At 41.8% G+C, this 18,303-nt stretch overlaps 1 protein-coding gene across 2 annotated transcripts in view; it reads left to right on the plus strand.

The window, feature by feature from the left end:
- Positions 1 to 17,866, plus strand: part of peli1b (pellino E3 ubiquitin protein ligase 1b) — a 108,745-nt gene extending 90,879 nt beyond the window's left edge. For both annotated transcript variants that reach the window (XM_034185528.1, XM_034185529.1), the window contains exons 4-7: positions 4,220 to 4,321; positions 6,687 to 6,884; positions 7,260 to 7,448; positions 14,393 to 17,866. In XM_034185528.1, the coding sequence (XP_034041419.1) occupies positions 4,220 to 4,321; positions 6,687 to 6,884; positions 7,260 to 7,448; positions 14,393 to 14,971 (1,068 nt within the window). In that variant the 3' untranslated portion in view covers positions 14,972 to 17,866. The remainder of the gene's footprint in view (positions 1 to 4,219; positions 4,322 to 6,686; positions 6,885 to 7,259; positions 7,449 to 14,392) is intronic.
- The last annotated feature ends 437 nt before the right edge of the window (positions 17,867 to 18,303 follow it).

Below are 18,303 nucleotides of genomic sequence, written 5' to 3' on the forward strand. Positions count from 1 at the left end.
AGGAAGATGTTTGTGTCCGTCTCAGCACGTGTAATTACATGTTTACACACACCCTGATGTCACACAGTGTATTATTTACTCATCTGAGGGACCACAAAGCTGCAACCATCAAATCCACACACAGCAACAGCTTCTCTAGTGTTTCTGTTTCATGGGAGTTTTGTGAAATTTGTTTTCTTGAATGTTCTAAAATCTTTTCCATAAATTAAAATAAAAAATCATTAATTCTCATCTCATGAGTTCATTAGTTCTGTCTTCTTTAATCTTCAAAGAATACAGCAAATAAAGCATGTCCATTGCAGTGGGATTCTCTGCCACAACTCAAAACCAAAATCTATTTTGTACTGTGACATGCAACACACACACGCACAAATGCACAAATACCACCAACTCTTTACAGCGTACATATGCTCAGCAAACCTTGCCTGATTTGACAGAAACAGTAAAATAAGATGATACTATATCATAATGTAGTAAATACCATACTACAAAGTCTGTCCAAAAAGCACCTTACCTTTTTATTTTTTGCAAAAACCATACGGATTTGAATCACGTGTGATTGCATCAGCCAAGCTTGAACCTTCGTGTGCATGCGTGAGTTTTTTCACGCATGTCGGTTGCGTCATTTGCCTGTGAGTAGTGGTCCACCCCTCTCGTCAGATTTTTATTGTGAATAAATGTCTGAACGATTTGGAGCTTTGCTGCATCAAATTTTTCCAGAAACTGTGAGAGACCTCCAGGTGGACACCATTCGGAAAATTCAGATGGCTTTCAGCGACGATTTTATGGGAATTACACAGATTAACGAGTGCTCCAGCCGGTTTAAAGACCGCCCACAGCGTCTGAGAGCGCGGCGCGCTCTGAGCGCCGATCGACAGACTCAAACCCCACTCAAACAACCAGATCATTTCCAACATGAAGGCTTTGTTGATCCAGGACGTCGTCTAACTTTCACAAAAAAGGCAGAAGGCGTGGACATCAGCACTTTTTTGGCACATTCTACTGTTACAGGAGTTTTTTCATGGAAAGAGAAGCAGAGGATTGCGCCACCATGCCGCTCATGGCGCGGGACAAAACCACCTCCGTGTTGGTCTCACAGGACGGCTTTCAGGTGGCTCAGACGTCTTCCGGTTGCTTTTCAGTCGTGTGAGTATCCGAGAAATTGTGCATGAGCTGGACATGCCCCAACATGTCCTGTGAGGCTTCATCACGGCGTTGCTTTGCGTCATGCGGCTCCGCCACGACGCGTGGAGGAACCCCGCTCCTCTTTCCATGACAAAAACTCCTGTAACAGTGGAATGTGCCGTTCATTTCTAAACTGGACACTGTCTTGATCCGGTATGTCGTCTGACTAGCACAGGAATTGCGGAAGACGTGGACATCAGCACTTTTTTGGCACATTGAGACAGACGTGCGGAGGAATTCCACGTGTCGCGCTGGTGCCGCATGGCGCAAAGCAACGCCGTGATGAAGCCTCACGGGACATGTTCTGGCATGTCCAGGCTTATCCACAATTTCTCGGATAATCACTCGATGGAAAAACCACCGACAGCTGTCTGAACGCCATCTCAAAGCTGTCCTGTGAGACTAAAATGGAGGTGGTTTTGTCTCGCTCCAGTAGCGAATCCATCGTGACGCGCAAAGCCTCCGCTCGGCTTTCCATGACAAAATCTCTTGTTAAAAGTGAAATCTGCCGGAAAATTGTTGCTGTCCAGCTCTTGTGATAACCAGAGAAAGTGCACACGACGGTCCCGGCTCCACAGAGCCATCCATTTAGAAATGATCCGGTGGTTTGTGGCTCTCGATGGCGGCACGGAGCGCGGTGCGCCAAGCGTCCTTAAAGCCATCCTTAAAGCCGTCCTTAAAGCTGTAGTAACAGTCCTTATTCTCTGTGAAGCCCGTAAAATTTTTACCGAAAGCCGCGGAGTTCCTCCGCACGTCGCGGCGGAGCCGCATGGCGCAAAGCACTGCCGTGATGAAGCCTCACAGGACATGTTGGGGCATGTCCAGCTCATGCACAATTTCTCGGATACTCACACGACTGAAAAGCAACCGGAAGCTGTCTGAAAGCCACCTGAAAGCCGTCCTGTGAGACCAACACGGAGGTGGTTTTGTCCCGCGCCATGAACGGCACGGTGGCACAATCCTCTGCTTCTCTTTCCATGAAAAAAACTCATGTAACAGTAGAATGTGCCGAAAAAGTGCTGATGTCCACGCCTTCTGCCTTTTTTGTGAAAGTTAGACGACGTCCCAGATCAACAAAGCCTTCACGTTGGAAATGATCTGGTTGTTTGAGCGGGGTTTGAGCTTGTCGATCGGCGCTCGGAGCGAGCCGCACTCTCAGACACTGTGGGCGGTCTTTAAACCGGCTGGAGCACTCCTTAATCTGTGTAATCCCCATAAAATCATCACTGAAAGCCATCTAAATTTTCTGAATGGTGTCCAGCTGGAGGTCTCTCACAGTTTCTGGAAAAATTTGATGCAGCAAAGCTCCAAATCGTTCAGACATTTATTCGCAATAAAAATCCGACGAGAGGGGTGGACCACTGCTCACACAAAGCCTGCTCACAGGCGAATGACGGAACTGACAGGCGTGAAAAAACTCACGCATGCGCACGAAGGTTCAAGCTTGGCTGATGCAATCACACGTGATTCAAATCCATATGGTTTTTGCAAAAAATAAAAAGGTCCGATACTTTTTGGACAGACCTCGTATATAGTAAATATTACTTTAATTTAATGAATTAATAGTTTATATTTAATGTCCACATGGAAAGGTCTGTTGCTTTTTTCATTATAAAAATCAAAAATTTGATTGTATTTCTGTTTTTGAACCTTTAGATAAATGGTCAATTAAGCATGTAAAAAATTGCTCAGTCACTTCAAACATGCTGCATATAATGAGTTTTTATATACATTTTAATATTTGATTTTGTTTAAATATAACTACAGTTTTCTATATCATTAAACAGAAAAAACAAAAAGCCAAACAATAAATATGGGTAACTTGAATTTCTCCATTCAGGCCTCCCTTCAAGTCCACACATCCAGAACATATGAATGTCCAGGTACGAGAGACAGAATGAGAGAGCACCTGAGGGGAGCACTTATTCAGTGAAATAAACCATTCATTTCTGAAGGTTTCACAGGGGTTACAAACACGTGGAAAGCTTTTTTGTGTGTTTTTGGTTCAACGGAACACATCAGCAGCCTCGTCCGTGTGCACTGTTGCAGCCGGCTGGATGAGTGACTGTCCTCCGTTGTCCTGACTCAACAAAAGCATGTTGAGTTTTGTATCAGCTCCAGCCAGTGAGTCCATCACCGGATTCTTCACCACAAAACTCCACCCTTCCTTTTCTTTACTGTTTTTCTCTTGTCCTCTGTGAGCCGATGTTTTAAAACAACAATCAGCTCTGATGGGAAATGTCAAAGTGCCAACTCGCATAATAAATCACAGTTTCACAGTAATTAAATTGATCATTAAAATATTCTCTCTAAAGTCTCATGTTTTTATGAATAAATTAATTAATTACTTAATTTATTCTTTTTTTTTCTTTCTTTCTTTCTTTTTTATCTTAAAACAGACACGAGAGCATTTTGGTGCACGTTTTAAAATTCTGAGGGCTTTTATACTTTTGCAAGCAGCTAGGAAACATCTTAAAAGTCCTTCACAGACAACTGCTGTAGTTTTGTTTTTATTTATGCTCAGTCATTGTCTGAGCTGCATTAAGTAGAGGAGCAGAGGCCCTTCAACCACATGAATACAGACAGACCTCCATCGAGCCCCACACTGGTTTAAGTGTGCACAGCTTCATGAAAAAGATAATTGTTCCCGACATAATATTCACGGTTAAAAAAAAATAAATAAAAATGATTTTGTTTTAATTTCATATAATAATTTAACTTCAGCATAATTTGTGTCTTTTCATCTTGATTGGAACATATGTTTTGTTGTTGTTTATTTGTTGTTTTATTCTGGTGGTGGTGCAAAATAAAAAAAGTATATGAGTTTACATTTATTCAGTTCTAACTTTGTGTGAAAGTTGAACTGATGACACATGAGCGCTGCATCTGAGCCACAAATCACCTTTGGATTTAAAATGAAAAGTTTGATTAGAGACAATCAAAAATGTTAGTGTTTTCATCTCTCTGTGTGTCTGTCTGTTCCTTCCTTCATTGTTTCCTTCCTTCCTTCCTTGGTCCCTTCTCTGTCCCACAGGCCATAAGCAACAAAGACCAGCACAGCATCTCTTTCACTCTTTCTCGAGTGCAGACGGTGGTGGTGGAGTACACTCATGAGAGCAATACAGACATGTTTCAGGTGACCGCCTTTATTTCCACCACTGCACGCCCGAATATTTGACGACTACCAGTGTGGCACTAAATATGTCAATCTAAACAATACTATGGGAAAGATGTCGTGTCCTAGAATTTTTATAAAAATTATTGATTCATATTTTCACTCTTCACTAGAAGTTCAAAAGAAGGTTATCAAAATTCCTATTCTGGTGGTGGAAAAAAAGTGATTATATTCACCTCCAAGTTCATTAAAGAAACTTAAAAGGACAAAACAATAATTTGACCACTTGTAAAACCCTTTAGGTCGCCCACGTCAAATTTCCACTGAAATGAATGTTTACTTGAAGGTAATTAGCTAGTTCAATCCTTCCATGTTATTCAGAATTCAAGAAAAGATATTTGATTGTTGATGATGAGGAAAAGGAAGACTGGCTGAATCTAAGAATTAACTAACAACTTTTTTTATCACAGCCCACACACGAAAAAAAAAGCATGAAAATGGTCAGAATAATTTCCTAAAATCTCAGCTGTGAATTGTTAATAACATTTGCTACACATAGTGACATTGTGCCGTCATCTGCATGCATACGAGGGCTGTCAATAAAGTAACGGTCCTTTTTATTTTTTTCAAAAACTATATGGATTTCATTCATATGTTTTTACGTCAGACATGCTTGAACCCTCGTGCGCATGCGTGAGTTTTTCCACGCCTGTCGGTGACGTCATTCGCCTGTGAGCACTCCTTGTGGGAGGAGTCATCCAGCCCCTCGTCGGAATTCCTTTGTCTGACAAGTTGCTGAGAGACTGGCGCGTTGTTTGATCAAAATTTTTTCTAAACCTGTGAGACACATCGAAGTGGACACGGTTCGAAAAATTAAGCTGGTTTTCAGTGAAAATTTTAACGGCTGATGAGAGATTTTGAGGTGATTCTGTCGCTTTAAGGACTTTTCACGGTGCGAGACGTCTCAGGCGGCGTCATCAGCCTGTTCAAGCTGAAAACCTCCACATTTCAGGCTCTATTGATCCAGGACGTCGTGAGAGAACAGAGAAGTTTCAGAAGAAGTCGGTTTCAGCATTTTATCCGGATATTCCACTGTTAAAGGAGATTTTTTTAATGAAAGACGTGCGGACGGATCCGCGCGTCGGGACGCAGCCGACGCGGTGCGACAGCACAGGAAAAACACCTCTGTGTTGATAACCATTTGTAAAATCCAGGCGGCTTTTGATGGCTTTCAGTGGAGTGAGTATATGAGAAATTGTTTAACAGGCAGGACATGTTCCAACTTGTCCTTAAGGCTTTCAACAGAGGTGTTTTTCCTGTGGCGGAGCGTCGCGCACGAGGGTTCAAGCATGTCTGACGTAAAAACATATGAATGAAATCCATATAGTTTTTGAAAAAAATAAAAAGGACCGTTACTTTATTGACAGCCCTCGTATTTCTAAAACTGACAATTTCCCATGATGCTCTGTGTATTGTGCCCTATATCTGTCAACTGATCAGTGGCACACCATATTGTGAGTTAGGTCCGTTGTCACTTATTTTCAACAAAACTTCTGCTTTGGGTTCCCAGATTCTCAAAAATATGGCACACTTAACCTTTTATCATGTATTCAATTACAGGTAAACAGACCATTTCTGAGTTTTAGTAGTATATAGATACTGATAATGATGCTGTAGTAAAGTGATTGCAAAACTGATAAATATGACAATTTTTACACGAGTACCTAAAAGAATTTAGTTTGATATATATATATATATATATATATATATATATATATATATTCTTTTATTGAGTGGGTACATACGGTGCATCTGGAAAGTATTCACAGTGCTTCACTTTTTCCACATTTTTGTTATGTTACAGCCTTATTCCAAAATGGAGTAAATTCATTTTTCCCCTTCAAAATTCTGCCCACAACACCCCATAATGACAACATGAAAAAAAAAGTTTTTTGAAATTTTTGCTAATTTATTAAAAATAAAACAAAAAGACATCACATGTACATAGGTATTCACACACTTTGCTCAATACTTTGTTGATGCACCTTTGGCACCAGTTACAGCCTCAAGTCTTCTTAAGTATGATGCCACATGCTTGGCACACCTATCTTGTGGGGTAGTGTGTGTAGAATTTTGAGGAAAAAAATAATTTCATCCATTTTGGAATAAGGCTGTAACATAAAATGTGGAAAAAGTGAAGCGCTGTGAATACTTTCTCAATGTGCTTTATACCTCTGTTATGAATTTTAGATATAGCAATGTTTTTTCCACAGTACTGTAATGGGAATGCTTAATTTGATAATCTTGTTGTCTTGGTTGGAACTTGGTAGAACACATTTGATTCCCGTGTCCTTTGTCTCACTTGTCCATCGATACTCGTCACCAGATCGGCCGATCAACAGAGAGTCCGATCGACTTTGTGGTGACGGACACGCTCGTGGGCAGCCAAACTAACGCAGACACCCAATCGGTCCAGAGCACCATCTCCCGCTTCGCCTGCCGCATCATTTGCCAGCGCACATCACCTTACACCGCTCGCATCTACGCTGCGGGATTTGATTCCTCCAAGAACATCTTCTTAGGGGTGAGTTGTGCTCAGCCAGCAAATGTAAAGGAAGAACACAAAGAAACAATTAAACGAGATGGCACCAGGGAATGACGAGGAAATGTAGAAGTTGAAAAAGTAAGGAATAAATTTAGAGATAAGAATGAAAATAAGATGCACTAATTATGGTCTCAAAATTAAAACAAAAAAAAAACAACAACATTTGGTGTCAACTCTGTAACCTGTTTACTGCCTCCAGTCATATTCGGATGAGCGTGATTTACTCTGATGAAAGCTTCACATGCGTGTCTTTTAGTTCTGGATCTTCCCAGAAGTTGAATCATTTTAACAGACATCTTGATCACATTTCTAAAATCAGAATTTGTTCTGTTCAATGCGTCTTTTTTACCTCAGGAGAAGGCTGCTAAGTGGACCACGTCTGATGGTCAGATGGACGGGTTGACCACCAATGGTGTCCTGGTGATGCATCCTCGCAACGGCTTCAGTCAAGACTCGAAACCAGGCGTGTGGAGGGAGATCTCAGTCTGTGGTAACGTCTTCACCCTACGAGAGACCCGCTCAGCGCAGCAACGGGGCAAGATGGTGAGAGAAGACACACAGTACTGTCACAGAACACGCAGAAGAGTTTTATAGTCAGGGTGTGTTCAGAGTTCACAATGATCTTCACTGCCGGTTCCAGAAAATCCCAAAGCAGCTTCATTCTTAACAGGCCAAAACAGTGCTGGTTTTCATTACTGAGGAGTATCTCCTCTCACCTCAAAGTCCTGCTCCCATCTGCAACAAGCAAAAACACTTACAGGGAATTCCCAAGCTGCAACCTTTGGTGCTGAAAAATGAAAACCAAGAAACAAGTCCCAAAATCTGTAGTTTCTTGAATGACCACTTGAGGCAGGCTCCAGAAGTGAGCGAGTTGTCCCATTTTAGAGCAGAAATAAACATGTTTACAGCCTGGTACAAAAAAAACAGGTTTGGTCTTTATAACTAGTTTTCCCCATTCATGACAGCTTTATGAAGGAGAATATTTATAGTTAACTCATTCATTTATTTTTAAGTTGTGAATAATTAGCGCCGTAGTTGTGTTGAGTAACACCTAGTGTGCTGGGTCCAGCCACTAGCTGAGGTCGCTAGCTGCTGTGGACATGTCCGTGGTTGTTAATTTGTTAGCATTTTCTTGCAAATATTTGACACTAGGGCTCTTGCACTAATTGTTCACCAGGTGGAGATATTGCTCCATGTCAAGAACCTTGGTAAATGACCAATCTGTTGCTTATAGTAGTAGATAATATGGCCTGCTGTGCACTTTGTGATATTCGCTACACTTATAGTCTCACACTTCTTGAGGTAATACGCCAGTCATAGTTTTTAATTCCAGACTTTATTATTAAAACCGCTTGCCTGTCCACAAAAATAAACTCTCAACCAAAGTTAGCCCGAGCTAACTTATTATCTTTGGGAAGTGATGGTCCAGTGATTAAGTGTTGGGCGTCAGACCAGAGGATCCTCAGTTCAAAACTCAGCCCGACCAGAAAATCGATAAGGGCCCTTGGGCAAGGTCCTTAATCCCCTCTGAAAAAGAGAGCTTTAAATCAGAAGTGCCTGACTCCGTGGTATAACTCACAAACTCGCAGCTTAAAGCAGATAACCCGTAAGTTGGAGAGGAAATGGCGTCTCACTAATTTAGAAGATCTTCACTTAGCCTGGAAAAAGAGTCTGTTGCTCTATAAAAAAGCCCTCCGTAAAGCTAGGACATCTTACTACTCATCACTAATTGAAGAAAATAAGAACAACCCCAGGTTTCTTTTCAGCACTGTAGCCAGGCTGACAAAGAGTCAGAGCTCTATTGAGCCGAGTATTCCTTTAACTTTAACTAGTAATGACTTCATGACTTTTTTTTGCTAATAAAATTTTAACTATTAGAGAAAAAATTACTCATAACCATCCCAAAGACGTATCGTTATCTTTGGCTGCTTTCAGTGATGCCGGTATTTGGTTAGACTCTTTCTCTCAGATTGTTCTGTCTGAGTTATTTTCATTAGTTACTTCATCCAAACCATCAACATGTCTATTAGACCCCATTCCTACCAGGCTGCTCAAGGAAGCCCTACCATTATTTAATGCTTCGATCTTAAATATGATCAATATATCTTTATTAGTTGGCTATGTACCACAGGATTTTAAGGTGGCAGTAATTAAACCATTACTTAAAAAGCCATCACTTGACCCAGCTATCTTAGCTAATTATAGGCCAATCTCCAACCTTCCTTTTCTCTCAAAAATTCTTGAAAGGGTAGTTGTAAAACAGCTAACTGATCATCTGCAGAGGAATTGTCTATTTGAAGAGTTTCAGTCAGGTTTTAGAATTCATCATAGTACAGAAACAGCATTAGTGAAGGTTACAAATGATCTTCTTATGGCCTCAAACAGTGGACTCATCTCTGTGCTTGTTCTGTTAGACCTCAGTGCTGCTTTTGATACTGTTGACCATAAAATTTTATTACAGAGATTAGAGCATGCCATAGGTATTAAAGGCACTGCGCTGCGGTGGTTTGAATCATATTTGTCTAATAGATTACAATTTGTTCATGTAAATGGGGAATCTTCTTCACAGACTAAAGTTAATTATGGAGTTCCACAAGGTTCTGTGCTAGGACCAATTTTATTCACTTTATACATGCTTCCCTTAGGCAGTATTATTAGACGGTATTGCTTAAATTTTCATTGTTACGCAGATGATACCCAGCTTTATCTATCCATGAAGCCAGAGGACACACACCAATTAGCTAAACTGCAGGATTGTCTTACAGACATAAAGACATGGATGACCTCTAATTTCCTGCTTTTAAACTCAGATAAAACTGAAGTTATTGTACTTGGCCCCACAAATCTTAGAAACATGGTGTCTAACCAGATCCTTACTCTGGATGGCATTACCCTGATCTCTAGTAATACTGTGAGAAATCTTGGAGTCATTTTTGATCAGGATATGTCATTCAAAGCCCATATTAAACAAATATGTAGGACTGCTTTTTTGCATTTACGCAATATCTCTAAAATTAGAAAGGTCTTGTCTCAGAGTGATGCTGAAAAACTAATTCATGCATTTATTTCCTCTAGGCTGGACTATTGTAATTCATTATTATCAGGTTGTCCTAAAAGTTCCCTGAAAAGCCTTCAGTTAATTCAAAATGCTGCAGCTAGAGTACTAACAGGGACTAGAAGGAGAGAGCATATCTCACCCATATTGGCCTCTCTTCATTGGCTTCCTGTTAATTCTAGAATAGAATTTAAAATTCTTCTTCTTACTTATAAGGTTTTGAATAATCAGGTCCCATCTTATCTTAGGGACCTCATAGTACCATATCACCCCAATAGAGCGCTTCACTCTCAGACTGCAGGCTTACTTGTAGTTCCTAGGGTTTGTAAGAGTAGAATGGTAGGCAGAGCCTTCAGCTTTCAGGCTCCTCTCCTGTGGAACCAGCTCCCAATTCGGATCAGGGAGACAGACACCCTCTCTACTTTTAACATTAGGCTTAAAACTTTCCTTTTTGCTAAAGCTTATAGTTAGGGCTGGATCAGGTGACCCTGAACCATCCCTTAGTTATGCTGCTATAGACTTAGACTGCTGGGGGGTTCCCATGATGCACTGAGTGTTTCTTTCTCTTTTTGCTCTGTATGCACCACCATTTAATCATTAGTGATTGATCTCTGCTCCCCTCCACAGCATGTCTTTTTCCTGGTTCTCTCCCTCAGCCCCAACCAGTCCCAGCAGAAGACTGCCCCTCCCTGAGCCTGGTTCTGCTGGAGGTTTCTTCCTGTTAAAAGGGAGTTTTTCCTTCCCACTGTCGCCAAGTGCTTGCTCACAGGGGGTCGTTTTGACCGTTGGGGTTTTTACGTAATTATTGTATGGCCTTGCCTTACAGTATAAAGCGCCTTGGGGCAACTGTTTGTTGTGATTTGGCGCTATATAAATAAAATTGATTGATTGATTGATAGTTGCCCCTGGCGTGCAGTGAGCACCTTGAATGGCAGCACCCTGACATTGCTGAGTGTGTTTGTGTGAATTGGTGAATGTGAGGCATCATTGCAAAGTGCCTTGAGCTTCTGATGCAGATGGAAAAACACTATGTAAATGCAGTCCATTTACCATGCTCCACCCCTTTACCCATTTCTGGGTTGCCCGGTAGTTAGGCGAAGTCAGACACTGCCAAGATGCTGACATTGAAGTTGCCCCACTTGATCATCAGACCAGAGGCCTGATATACAAATACTTGTGTGGATTTCTTACTGAAACCTGGCTTACACCAAAACCCAGAAACTGGGGTAAGCACAAAAATATCCAGATGTATCAAAGTGTGCATACACATGGATCCAAGCACGTTCTGTTTGTACATCCCAATCAACATGGAATTGAGTGCACATGCACCAAGCCCCTCGCTTTCCACGCCCCTCCCTTTCCACACCACAATTTAAAGGTGCAAATTCATGTAAATAGGCCCTGGGAGCTGGGAATCCTCTCCGCCAGATCACTCAACATGAACACAGAAAACTATTTATAGCGAGTGTGAGCTACAGACATGGAGACATGCAGGGATAGTTCATTTGGTAAAATGAAAATTGTGAGTGAGAGCATGTGTGCATGACACTACTGTGAGCTCAGAGCAGTGCACACAAACGGAAGTTAAAGTAAATTAGGTGCGCCGGCTGACCGTGTGTGACATCACAACTTTACACACGCGTTTATTGACAAATATTGAGCACAGGGAGACAATTGGGGGCTTGTTAAGAATCTGCAGCTCTACTTTCACCACCAAGAATAAGAAAATAAATTAATAAATAATAATAACAAAAAACATAGTCGAATGCACACATGCCCAAATGTGCCCACGTTGGCTTCCGTTCTGAACAAATACACAAACTATTTACCGCACACCGTGCCAGCCCTTAGCCTGCTCCCAACCCACTTCATTTGCGCATCACATGTGATTTGACCGTTGATGGAATGAAATTGTTTCCTATTAGCAAAAACAAACTCGTCATGTGATGGCACCTTTATAGCAACATGTGCGCAGTCAATAGCTCCGATTACATTAGGGAAACCAGCTCTCACTGCAAATTGCGCTTTATTGTTGGAATGTGATGTACCTGGATGACATTCAGATGATTGCATCCCACACAGCTGGCATGGCTCGGGGTAAGGTTGACTGGCACAGTCCTGACCGATAGGTCGGCTCACACTGGAATGCCCCTGGCTCCTCACTGTATTGCGCTCTGGGCCAGTTCTGTGCACAACTCCACTAACAGTGGCCTTGGTAATCGAAATCGGCTTATGAGCCAATTAACATTATTTGCAAGTAAATCCTCGCATTCCCTGAATACACGCTCACCTCAGATTGCACCATTTGCAAGGTCTTCTAACAACGCTAACGCAGCCATTGTTAGTGCCATTTTACGCATCACTTTGCGCATGCTTTTATATCCACCCATATAATTGCAAACAGGTGGGTGTGTTAACTGTTCATAAGTGTGTCTCTGGTGTGCACATCATTCTGATGACTTCATGTTTTCACACTATTAACGGTTTCACAGCATCACCTCTGTGCGTCAGCAGTGGAACAATAGCTGTAGAAACATGCGTACACCCGCCAGGATTTTTGCATGATGCACCGCACATTTCCACGGTCTTTTCACATTTGATAAATGCGAATGTTCGCGTGGAGACAGACGTATGTCACATTTTTTGCGTATGCATGCATTGTACATGAGGCCCCTGCTCTTCAGAAACCTTAAGGGTTTTTCCAGTAGATATATTCCGTCTCTGGGAATTCCCTGCAACATCCTCCACATCCGACCTCAAGCTCAACAGCTCAGATTCTTGAATTTCATTTTTATTTATTCGGTTGTTGTATGAGTTGATAGTATTTTATAGATGACATTGCGGACAGCGCCACTCTCTCTTCTCATTCCTTCTCTCTTCTTCTTTTCATCTTCCTGCTCACAAACACATCATCCATCACAGACACATCGTCGGCGTATTGGAGGAGTCCAGCCTCTGTATCTTGTATTCCACCTGTTAAGTGTCTCCAGTGCAGCACAAATTAACAGCTCTCTTATCTCAACCTGCAATTTATTATCTCCAGAGTTAACTGCGCGTACATCAGCCTCCACGACACAAACCTGTCATTATTTCAGAATTGACAATTTAGGTAGTCTGCAGTGGGAAAGCACCTGTTTCATTATGTGCGGTAATAGAACATAATGGGGTTTAATTATCGCGCTGAATGCACACAGGCGTGGTGACTGCTCTGTATCTGTTCCTGTCATTTTGGTACATACTGTCCAAGAGACATTTTTGAAATTTGGATGTTAGCATGTCTGTTTTTTACAGCTCGGCATACAGACAACATGAATAATGCTGTTTGTACATATGGACATGCGCTCACTGTATCGGACTAAACTACCCCTGTGTTCACAAAAGTTAACTTCTGCAGAACATTCTGGTTGAATGCAGTGAAAACACTCATCATTGCAAGTTTGCCAAAAAAAAAAAAAAAAAAAAAAAAAAAAAAAAGACAAAATACAAGAAAATGGTAAATCAAAACATTCCAGATGGGAAACGATCCCAGACCAGCTGTCATTTGTAATTTGATGTTTCTTCCCCGTCAGTTTTTTTTTTTCTTTGATTTTTGATTGGGCACTCTTTAACATGATTAGCTCCGGGAGTATACCCAGAAAATTCTGATTTTTAGCATTTTTAAAGCTCAAGTTGAATATCAGCAGACAGCTGTGAGACTTGGGTAAAAACCAGAGACCTACGGTGACCTAATAGATGACCGTGACAATTCACAGTCTGTCCAGAGGATCCTTGGCTCCTGCTGGAATGACTTTGTCTCACAAGTGGCGTTACTTGAGGGAGTATAACTTACATTATGAGGAACCACACAGCTGAGATCCAGTACTCAGGTGCCTCAGTGACTCCAGGGGGTGAAAAAGTCCAGGGGGCGCCCATGTTACACCTGGACGCAGCAGATATATGGTTACATTCAAGAAGTGAGGATGGACCAGTTCCCATCCAGACCCCAGTGGATGCTCCCAGATCTGCATCAGTGATATTTTTTCATCAGAGACCTACTTCACATAAACCTGGCTACTGAGTACACAGCTACAGGTCAAAGGTCAGGAGGTCTTTCCTCCTCTTCCTGTTGTCTCCTCATTGAGTCTGATCAGAATATGTTGTGTGGAAACCAGTGATATTTTTTTTCCCCAGCATGTTTCTGTCTTGTTCCCCACCAGAACGTTTATGTTGTAGCACCACCTGTTGTGCTCAGGTTGCAACTGCAAACTTGTGCTTTGTCTCTTGCAGCAGATAGAAATTATTCCTGATCCTTTTCCAGATTTAGGGAGATTGTCCCAGCATGCATCTGGTTATATCATAAGTTTAAGTCCATCAGTATGGAGGGAAACGTGGTGGGCAAGTTGCACTTTGACTTTCAGGATGTGGACTGTAACGGTCTGGTTGTCTTTTCCAGGTGGAGAACGAGACTCAGGAGCTGGTGGACGGCTCTCTCATCGACCTCTGCGGGGCGACCCTGCTGTGGCGCACTGCCGAGGGCTTGTCCCGCACGCCCACCCTCAAACACTTGGAGGCGCTGCGGCAGGAGATCAACGCAGCCCGGCCACAGTGCCCTGTGGGCTTCAACACGCTGGCTTTCCCCTCCATGCGCCGCAAGGACACGCCGGATGAGAAACAGCCGTGGGTTTACCTCCAGTGCGGCCACGTGCACGGCTACCACAACTGGGGCAACCAGCTGGGTGAGCGGGATGGCCGGGAGGTCCGGCACAGGGAGTGCCCCATGTGCCGAGCCAAGGGGCCGTACGTCCCACTGTGGCTGGGCTGCGAGGCGGGCTTTTATGTGGACAACTCCCCACCCACTCACGCCTTTAACCCCTGCGGCCATGTTTGCTCAGAGAAGACGGCGACCTTCTGGAGTCAGATCCCGCTGCCGCACGGCACGCACACCTTTCACGCCGCCTGCCCGTTCTGCGGCCAGCAGCTGTCTGGCGAGCAAGGCTTCGTCAGACTCATCTTCCAGAGCCCACTCGACTAGTGCAGGGCGGCGTGGGGCGGGGTCAAGCGCGGACAATGCCTATGGCTCCCCTCATTTGTGGTCTTTCCTCTGCAGTTGGATTATTATTATTAACTCTTTTCTGGACTTTTTCTCTGTTGTTTTAAGTGACCTTTCTATTGCTTTTTTCATGAATGACAACAAAGATTTCTATATTTTCACGTGAAACCAGAGACACAAAAACCAAACAAATAACACTGTTGTGTGTTTTTTTTTTCCCCTCTCAGAACATCAGTATTTATGTAAAATACTAACAGACCATGAGGCAAACATGCAGTTCTTACACATTATCGTTGCAATATATCATCTCTTAGAGCTAATTTAAAGACTTTTTTTTTTAATGTCCCACAACATTATTGTGTGTCTCTGACAGACTTAATTAACCTGAGCTGTTAATTTGAAAATACAGTATATATATATATATATATATATATATATATATATATATATATATAAAGTTCTAGCTGACTGTTACACTCTGTGACTTTGACCTTTCACGTCACTTTCTGTGCATCCGGTCGTATTTATACGCCATTGTCTGGTGTGCGCTCACTTTGTGTCATGTCCGTGCGTCTTATCCCTTCAGTTCATCAGGCGTCACCACGGCCTTTCACGTTCAAAGCAATAGATGTGGAACGGACACCTCCTGATGCATTATGGGAAACTGAGTCTTCTCGGGGTTCTCCCTGAACCAACTGCGCCGTCCCTTTAAGTGGAAATGTTTCTGTGGGCGACCACAGTTTAGCCAAGACAGTGCAGCTGTAGATGTAGCGCCTCAGTACTTTTGACTACAGTAGAACTCGCACAGAATATCGAAAGGAATACAAATACACGACAAAAAAGTGCTGCAACTAACCACCAGTGGTGACTGTGCACAAGCGTGTGAGGTCAATCAGATGACTGTACGATGTTTAAGGGTGTAACTGTGCGCTTAGATGTAGAGCGTTAGAGTGCATACCTCCGCCAGCGTCCTACAGGTGTTCTCACTTTGTCATTTTGGTATATTAAACCAAACCACGATTAGCATTAGCACATGTGGTGATGTGGCTGTGGCTAGCATTGGCTGCTGCTGCAGTTTGTGCTAAACGTGTGAGTTAACTGCAGTCAGTGTAATCACATATCCTCACCCGTCTTAGTCATAATTTCGAGTTTTTCAGAAACCATAAAAAGCTGAACCAATTACGTATGTACTCTTGACATAGGGCATTATACTACAGGGGTAATCACATAATCTTTTCAACTGAGGATATAGATGATTTTACCAGAGGTGGTCAGCATCACGAAGAGTTAACTTTGGCAAAAATAAATAAATAAGAAATTGTCAAAAAAAATGACAGGCCATTATTTTAAGAAGGTGGCGATATGCTAATTACATATATGTCAAGGTGTCAACTATACCGTGTGTGCTAATGCTAACTGTGGTTAACATTTTCTGCCATATGGCAAGTTGGTGCTTAAATGAGCCATATTGATATAACAAAATTCGTAAATCTGGTAATTCCCTGAAAACCTTCATCACTATTAAATCTACAGACAGGCAGGTGGGTGGGGTGGTTAGTCTGGGAGGAATATTTAATAAAATGTTTGCTTCTAAAATTGGCCACATTGTTCAAAACAATTTTAAAAAATTTGCTTTAAATGTAGGATGTTATTATGAGGGGATTCCACAAAAATGAAAAATAAAGTGTTTGGGGTCTGAACCCAAAACTTAAAAAAAAAAAAAAACAACCCACAAACGTGTTGGCACCTTGTAGGCCTTGGCAGATGTGTATACTCGTTCTTTATTGTAATAACTCACAAACTGGTTCAGCAGTGATTCTATGCAGTGTGAAATCTCACATTTTGCTCAGGATTTGATTCAATTTGATGCCTCCAGAAAACTAGTTGTACAGTTTGAAAGTTTAATTTAAAAGAAGTCAGTAAATATTTAGGTATCAGGTCCACTATTGAATCCCACCTTTAAGATTTATTCGACTTTATAACCACACAATCATTGCATGGTGACGTGTTCATTTTCTGCCCTGCTTTAAATTTTCAAACAAAAGTATTTGCAGCTCAGTATTTAGGAGCTAAATCCAGACGTTCATTGGCAATTATTCCACTAACAGATTAGTAAACACTTGTTTACTTGTTGGTCAGACGTTTGAAATGATCGTTTCGTGCTCTGTAAAATTGTACCAGAGTATTTGTTATATTAATTTTGCTCACTATTTTATAACGATGCAATTCCTCTTAAACCCAACAATTCCCAGTTGAATTTGTCATGGAAACTGTTGTTGCAGTTCTACTGATGTGACTTGATGTTTCCGTACGTGCGCTCTGAAATGAGTCGATATCTGCAGGTATCAGTAGCGTGCTTGTGTGTGTGTATGAGTGTAATTTATATGTTCAAGGTGATTGTATGCAGTTTGCATGTCCACATATATTAATATCATCCATCACGTGTCCCCCAGTGCTCAGACTGCAACGCTCCAAACCACCTCAGGGAGAAAAGAAACAACCTGTGTCACAGCCACTCACAGAGCAAAGGTCTGCTGAGGATACCTCATCAGGAAACACATTTATTCTGGATAATAATAAAAAATCAAACGTGTGTCTCCCTCTCCCAGTCCCATTTTGTGAACTCTGAGGAACTGTGTCTCTTTGTGAATAAAATGTGTGAGTAAGGGCTTTACTCTGTCTCTATGCTGTTACTGCAACCCTGTTTTTACATGACGTGGCCGTCAGCGTGTCCCGCTTCTATCCAACCGCCATCATCCTCTCTACAGACCTTTTGTGCTTATAAAGCATAGAATGTTTCCAAAAAAACAAACAAAAAAATAAAACAAAACACTGTTTTGTAATAACTTTAAACAATAAAGTGCAAAAGTGATACAATTCACTGTACTGTTTCATTTCAGTTTTATCTGAAGAAAGAATAGAGGATGCCTCTATAGAAAAAGCACCAAACCATTATTTGATTGTTGCTTATGTAGGGTGTGTGGGTTAACATCTTGAATTCAGTGTGTTGAAGCATTGGCCATGGCCAATAAAATACACAATAAAATACACTGAAGCAAAAAAGTACTTGTACTTGTTGCAAAATGTATTGGAAAACTCCCCAACACAACTGAACAACACAAAAAGTGGTTTCTGACTGTTATTGCTGTTCAATGCACTGCAATGATATGATAAAACATGAAAATACTGCTAGATTATGAGTAAAAATAATCAACTAAGTAACTACATAAACTTACCTCTGCTGACCAGTTAGAGATGAAGATAACAGCGCTGGGCCGTATTGAATGGCCTGTTGAAAACTTTCAGGCACAAAC

Source organism: Thalassophryne amazonica, chromosome 13 (genome assembly GCF_902500255.1).
Source record: "Thalassophryne amazonica chromosome 13, fThaAma1.1, whole genome shotgun sequence".
Lineage (NCBI taxonomy): Eukaryota > Metazoa > Chordata > Actinopteri > Batrachoidiformes > Batrachoididae > Thalassophryne > Thalassophryne amazonica.